General features: G+C 52.8%; 1 protein-coding gene across 3 annotated transcripts in view; it reads right to left on the reverse strand.

Annotated features, from left to right (window-relative positions):
• The window catches only part of DLG4 (discs, large homolog 4 (Drosophila)), a 30,306-nt gene that overhangs the window by 11,338 nt on the left and 11,442 nt on the right, over positions 1 to 7,526 (reverse strand). For 2 of the 3 annotated variants that reach the window (XM_011958480.1, XM_011958479.1), the window contains exons 5-10: positions 3,925 to 3,978; positions 3,734 to 3,790; positions 3,417 to 3,541; positions 3,149 to 3,318; positions 2,910 to 3,046; positions 2,620 to 2,764 (exon numbers count right to left, since the gene is read on the reverse strand). In XM_011958480.1, the coding sequence (XP_011813870.1) occupies positions 2,620 to 2,764; positions 2,910 to 3,046; positions 3,149 to 3,318; positions 3,417 to 3,541; positions 3,734 to 3,790; positions 3,925 to 3,978 (688 nt within the window). The remainder of the gene's footprint in view (positions 1 to 2,619; positions 2,765 to 2,909; positions 3,047 to 3,148; positions 3,319 to 3,416; positions 3,542 to 3,733; positions 3,791 to 3,924; positions 3,979 to 7,526) is intronic. The other variant, XM_011958481.1, reaches the window with a different exon arrangement.

Here is a 7,526-nt window from a genome sequence, read left to right on the forward strand (position 1 = left end):
GCCCGGCTATTTTTGTATTTTTAGTAGAGACGGGGTTTCACCATGTTGGCCAGGCTGGTCTTGAACTCCTGACCTCGTGACCCACCAGCCTCGGCCTCCCAAAGTGCTGGGATTACAGGCGTGAGACACTGCACCTGGTCTTTTTTTTTTCTTTTCTTTTCTTTTTGAGATGGAGTCTCACTCTGTCGCCCAGGCTGGAGTGCGGTGGCGCGATCTTGGCTCACCACAACCTCTGCCTCCCAGTGTCAGGTGATTCTCCTGTCTCAGCCTCAGGATTAGCTGGTACTACAGGCGCCCGCCACCACACCCAGCTAATTTTTTTTTTGTAGTTTTAATAGAGACAGGGTTTCTCCATGTTGGCCAGGCTGTTCTCAAACTCCTGACCTCAGGTGATCCACCCACCTCAGCCTCCCAAAGTGCTGGGATTACAGGACTGAGCCACCATGCCCAGCCAACAAATAGCCACATTTTAACTTCCCATATGTATTCAGTTAATTCACTTAAATTTTGATCTAGATGCACAGTAGTATAATTTACAAATAAAGATAACTTTTTTTTTCCCTTCCAAATGTAACTATTCTTCTTGTCTTGTTACACTGTCTGAAATCTCTAAAGTAGTGATTCTCAACTACCATAATTTCGCTGGGGCAATTCTGTCACAACATTTTTTATTGTTATGACTGAGGGGGAGGAGTACCACTGTCATATGATAGACAGAGGCCAGGAATGCTGCTTAATATCCCACAAGGCACAGAACAACCCCCCACAATGAATAGTTATTGGGTCCAAAAATGCCAGGAGTAACATTGAGAAACCCTGCTGTAAAGCAATGAAGGATAACAGCAGTGGGAAGAGGCATCCTTGCCTTCTTCGTAAGTTAACGGAGGCTGGGTACGGTGGCTCAAGCCTGTAATCCCAGCACTTTGGGAGGCCAAGGCTGGTGGGCCATGAGGTCAGGAGATCAAAACCACCCTGGCTAACATGGTGAAACCCCGTCTCTACTAAAAATACAAAAATTTAGCCAGGCGTGGTGCCGGGCACCTGTAGTCCCGGCTACTTGGGAGGCTGTGGCAGGAGAATGGCATGAACCCAGCAGGCGGAGCTTGAAGTGAGCCAAGATTGCGCCACTGCACTCCAGCCTGGGCGACAGAACAAGATTCTGTCTTAAAAAAAAAAAAAAAAAACATACATATATATATACACACAAAATTAGCTGGGGTGGTGGCACATGCCTGTAATCCCAGCTACTCGGGAGGCTGAGGCAGGAGAATCGCTTGAACCTGGGAGACGGAGATTGCAGTGAGCCGAGATCGCGCCATTGTACTCCAGCCTAAGCAATAAGAGCAAAACTCTCTCTCTCTCTGTATATATATATATATATATATACACACACACACACACACACACATATATATACACACAAAATTTAGCTGGGCATGGTGGTGGGCATCTGTAATCCCAGCTACTCGGGAGGCTGGGGCAGCGGAAACACTTGAACCTGGGAGGCAGAGGTTGCAGAGAGCCGAGACTGCACCACTGCACTCCAGCCTGGGCAACAAGAGCAAAACTCCATTTCAAGAACAAAATAAAAATTAAAATTAAATGTAAAAATAAGTTAATGGACACACTGCTAAAATTGTATCATTATAAAATGTTCATTACCGGTTCCTGATAACTAGTCTTCACCTCCTTAAGGAAAATTCTTCTGTTCCTAGTTTACTAAAAGCTTTCATCCAAAAGAGATGGTGAATTTCAGCAAATGCCTTTCTCACATCTATTTGAGATGATCGTATCGTTTTCTCCTCTCGCTCTGTCACCAGTCTGGTGGGCAGTGGCACAATCATTGGCTCACTGTAGCTTCCAACTTCTCGGTTCAAGCGATCCTCCAGCCTCAGCCTCCCAAGTAGCAAGGAGTATAGGCACGTGCTAATTATTTTTATTTTTTGTAGAGACAGGATCTCGCTATGTTGCCTAGGCTGATCTCAAATTCCTAGGTCTCAAATCCCTAGCTGGTCTCAAATCCTCCCACCTTGGCCTCCCAAGTGCTGGGATTACAAGCATGAACCACCACACTTGGCCTCCCTTAACGTTTTAATATATGAATCATATTAAGAGATTTCCTAATATTGAGCCATCTTTAGTTTTCTGAAACAAACCCTATGTTATTCCCTTAACATGCTGCCATGTTTGGTTTGCTACTATATTATTATTAACTCTTTTATCTCTATTCAGAAGCAAAACACATCTATACTCTCCTTATTTTACGTTATCCTTGTGACCATTTGAACTTAACTTATAAAATGAAATGTGAAATCTTTTTATCTTTTCCCATACTCTGGAAGAGCAGAATAATTATCTATTCCTTGAGAATTTCATAAAATTAGCCATAAAACCAACCAGGTTTTGTGCCTTCCATGGGAGAGATCATTGACGATCTTTTCTAGTTCTTTTATGGTAATTGATTTTCCATCACTTCTCTGACAAGAGCAAGGGTCAGAGGTTGTGGCTATTTCATGGGGAATATCTGAAGAGGGACAGCTACAGGGATGTCATGGGACTGCATGTCATGGGTTAAACGGGATGGGTCATGGGGAGCTTTAGCGTTTGAAGGGCTCTCACAGGTTGTGATGTCTGGGGGAGCATAGCTGTCACTCAGGTAGGCATTGCTGGGCTTGGCCACCTTTAGGTAGACAACATCATACGTGTTCTTCAGGGCTGCCACAGCATCTTCATGCATGACGTCCTCTAGCCCCACACTGTTGACCTGGAGTCAAGGAAAGCAAAGCTCAGACAAAGCCACAAATGGCCCAAGACAGATGCACTGGGATGAAGTGATGAACTTGCGCCTGCCAGGGCTAGTAGGTGAGACCCAGATTTGGGCTAGAAAATGGGCTAGATGGGGTCCTCACCGCCAGGATCTTGTCTCCAATCTGCAACCTCCCATCCTTGTGGGCAGCACCCCCTTCGATGATCTTTGTTACATAGATGCTATTATCTCCTGGGATGTGCTGGTTCCCTACGCCCCCTGCGATGCTGAAGCCAAGACCTGGATGGAGGGGAGGCCAGAGGTGGGTGCCCAGGTGCCCAGGAAGCAGGCTTGGGGGCACAGGACAGTTGGGATGGGGGTGGGAACAAAATGAGTTACTACCTTTAGGCCCCTTGATGAGCTTGATCTCCATGACCTTCTCGGCTGGGGGCTTCCGGCGCATGACATAGAGGCGAACGATGGAGCCTGCCTCTTTGAGGGCCTCCACCGCTGCCGAGTGGGTCACCTCGCGCACGTCGACTTCATTTACAAACAGGATGCTGTCGTTGACCCTGGGAGCAGCAAGGTGGGCCTGAGTCAAGAGCTTCTTGCTGCCCTGGCCCTCCCTCTCCAGGGACCAAGCATCCTAACCCCTGTATCCTCTCCTCACCTGAGGCGGCCATCCTGGGCCGCAGCCCCACCAGGTATGATCTTGGTGATGAAAATGGACGGGTCGTCACCGATATGTGGGTTGTCAGTGCCACCTGCGATGCTGAAGCCCAGACCTGAGTTACCCTGGGCGAAGGAGGGGAAGAGGGTCAGCTCCCCTCACTGCCCAAGTCTGGCAAGGCAAGTGGGGTGGGAAATGGCTTGGAGCAGCCAGAGCAGGAAGGGATAGGGTGAGGGGCTGGCCACGCAGACCACATGGGCAGAAAGAAAGGTATAGATGAGGGGGCAAGGGGACTGCCAATGGAGGAGCCTGCTCACCCTTTCCAATGTGATTTCCTCGTATTCCATCTCCCCCTCGGTCCCGTTCACCTGCAACTCCAGCACGGGACAGAAACACAAAAGCAGTGAGACAGACATTCCTGCCGCACAACCTGCCCATCATCTGCTGCCCTCCCTGACTCCCTCCTTCCTTCTGCAATGGCCCCAGCCCCAAAATCTAAACAACTCACATATCCTGGGGCTTCTAGGGTATCTGTGTTGACAATCACAGGGGGAGAATTGGCCTGTTTGGAGAAACAAGAGACAAAAAGCCACCTGAGCCTTGACTCGAGAGGGAGCCCGTAATGGAGGGTCCCATCAGCGTGGCTACCCTTTCACCTCTTAGCCAAGCCCACTCTGCCACGCTGAGAGCTGCTCAAGGGCCCAGTCTCAATCCACATCACACACACACGCACACGCGTGCACATGCGCACGCACACACACACGCACAGATGCACACGCACACGGATCTAACTCTGCCCAGCCCGGGGCCCCCTGCATGTGGAAGGAGGTGTAGGAGAAGCGGGAAGGGAGACAACCAGACGGAGAGGGGAGCAGCAGATGGCAAAGAGTGGGGAGAGGGGGGTAGGCTTGGGGGAAGGGAGCTTCTCACCGGATGTAACACTACAGGGTGTTACATGCCTTATGTGCTACACATGGACAACCCAGGGATCATGTCCACCGGGTCCTGGTCCCCACTTCCTGCCCCATCCCCCCCAATCCCCCATATCAACCCAGATATTTTCATAACCCTCCCCTAGACTTGTCCCTCACCTTCACACACATTTGTCCTAAACCCTGCACCCCGGGAATCCGGGGTTCCCCCAGCTGCAGACCCCTCCCTTGGTCTCACCAACCAGACGTCCAATCCACCCCTTCCTCTAGGGACCGTGTTGCCTAGCAACGGTATCTAGGACCAGCCAAGACCTGGGGAGACCCACCTCCAGGAGGCCCTGTCGTCAGGACAACAGGGGGGTGGGGCGTGGCCTGGGGCCGACCAAACTCCTGAGCGCAGAAGGTTTCCGCTAGCCCCGCCTCTCCTGCCCTGGGCCCCGCCCAGCGTTAGCCAGGCCGAGAGGAGGCCGGGCTGAAGAGGTTTGTGGGCGCAGCGCATTCTGAATAACCTGCCTTCCTCGCTCCCCTACGCCCCTCACCCTACGCAGTGCAAAGGACGTCAGGAAGGGGGAGTGGTGAAAGACATCCGGGTCCTATCCCGCTCATCTATTCCCTTCCCCAACTGCATTCGGGAAGGGGTTAAAGTGGGGCGTGCCCAGGTCCCTGACGTCAATCGCCTGGTCTCTAGACTCCCAGGCGGGGCCAGCTTTAGGCCGGTCCTAGGGGCTTCCCCAATTGCCAGGGCAACCGAAGCCACGTCTCTATGGCAATGGGGGGAGGCCGCCAAGAGCCTCCTTCCGGGGTCCCCAACCTACTTCCTCCTTAAAGAAACATGTATTTGCAGTAGCCCAAGCGCAAGGAATCCCCAGTCTCCTTCCCGCTCTCCCCGTCCAACGGGGTCCCTCTCCTCTCCTACTGCTATTTCCCAAGCCTACAAACTACCAACCATTTTCAAGCTGTATCATACATTTCACACCCATAAATCGATTAACACCACCCTCCAACCCTTCACATCTCAGCAAATGCTGTTGTCCAACCACCAGGCACTGACTGCCAAAATCTCATCCACGTGTTCATCCTCCATCCCATAGCCTATCCTCAATCCCCATCCCATCCCTATCCTGGAACCTCCTTCCCAGCACACCCACCTTCATCCACTACGACATTCATTTGCTTCCCATCCCTAGCTCTGCCCGCATCCCACACGCTCCATCTCCATCCCTGTCTCGCTCTTCAACATCCATCTTCCAACCCTAGCCTCCAGCCTCCATTCTCCATCCGCTTCCCTGGCCCTATTGCATCCTCCAGCCCCATCCCTTACCAATGTCGTGGCCTCATCCTCCATCCCAATTTCTTTTTTTCTTTTTTTCCCGAGACGAGGTCTCGCTGCGTCACCCAGGCTGGAGCGCAGTGGTGTGATCATAGCTCACTGCTGCCTTGAACTCCTGGGCTCAAGCAGTCCTCCCACCTCAGCCTCCTGTGTAGCTACAGGCACATGCCACCCCCCACCCAGCTACTCCATCTCAATTTCTGCTTCCCCAGAGAGTGTATCACCATTCTCCCTTACCCTGCCTTCATACCCTCAAGATTATTCTCAAGTAACCATCTTACACTTCTCAATCAACTCCCCCTCTCTTCTGAAAATTGGGGCTTCTCTTGTTCCCCAGGTGAGGCCTTGTCCTGAGACCTCCACCCCATGCTTATGGCCTCCAACACTCTCTCCCTCCACCCTCTTCTGCTCCTAAGCTTTGATCCACAGTAGCTCTGTACTACCTACCATCCCTCAGGCTCCCTACCTCCTCTTCCCCCTGCTCAGGGATTTAATGGCCCTGCCTTACAAAAAGCATCTCTAGTCTTCTTTCCCTCACTCCTAGCATCCACAGAATTCACACAAACACTCTGTACCATCCCTGTCTCCAGGGCCTTCCTTTCCTTGCTCTGTCAGCTCCATTCACCGCCCTGATTTCACAGTCTTATCCCTATCCGGCCCCTGACCCAGGACCCCTTACCTTCCTGTTCCCCAACTCCTGTCTTGCCAGTTCTCACTCCAGAACCTGCTTGCCCGCTCCCTAGGCTCAGAGACCTCCTCCCCATCCATCTTCTTGGTGAAATGTCAGCAACTTCCCCCTTCCCAGAGCATCTCACAACATCCTAGAATCCCCACCCTGTCCCCACGGTGTCCCCTCAATCTCACAGCTTGCCTGGTGCTCTCCAGTCCTCCCCATCCTGTGTCCCCAGAAAAGGAGATGGAGGGAGGGGAAGATGGAAAGTGGACTGGAGGATGGAAGTTCCCAGAAACCAGGCCTCCCGGGGCTGGAGAGAGGACGACGCTGTGAGCAGAGAGAAGAAAGGGAAACAGGTGGTGGGGGATGATGGAGGGGGCAGAGGGGGACAGAAAGAAGATATGCAGAAGTGAGAACCCAAGAGGATGACGGGAAGAGGAAAAGAGAGAAGGTGAAGATGAATAGGCAAGAGGGAACGTGGGAAAGGGGAGCTGGCTGATGGAGGGAGAGGACTGATGAGGGAAAGGACTGATCAGGCCGCAGCGGCCTGAGCTGGGGATCAGGGAGAGGGAGAGGAGAATGCGTGGGAGGAAGAGAGAGACAGCATCAAGAGCCAGCCAGTCAGCCAGCAGGGAGGAAAGGCTGCAGAGCGGGGAGAGAGCTCAGGAGTGGAGCAAAGGCTGGGGCAGGGGACGAGGCAGCAAGGCCCCACCATGTGAAGTCTCAGGCCAGACAGATGGAAAGGGCTGGAGACTCAGGGACAGGGCGAACCAGGCCCAGAGGCAGAGGCAGGGGGAGGAGGCGGGGAAGGGACAAGAGCAAATGAGGGCAGCAGGCGTTGGGAACAGAGCTCTGGACACAGAAAATGGAAACGGAGGTTGGGGGTGTGAAGGAATGAGGAGGTCCCAGGCGTGGGGGGCTTCCTGGGGGATGCACACACCTCAACAGACACTCATACAGCGCACGCACACGCATGCATACAGCACACGCACACACGCACAGGCACGCACGCGTGCACACACGCGCAGGCACACACACACATACAGCACACGCACACAGGCACAGGCACGCGTACGCACACATTCTTGCTTTAGGCTCGACATCCACTCCCATTGGCCTGGCCTGTTTCTCCTCTGTGGGACAAGGTGTTTCCAGCCTCCCAAACGCCCCCTCCC

This window comes from Colobus angolensis, unplaced genomic scaffold (assembly GCF_000951035.1).
Source record: "Colobus angolensis palliatus isolate OR3802 unplaced genomic scaffold, Cang.pa_1.0 Scaffold47, whole genome shotgun sequence".
NCBI classification, from domain to species: domain Eukaryota; kingdom Metazoa; phylum Chordata; class Mammalia; order Primates; family Cercopithecidae; genus Colobus; species Colobus angolensis.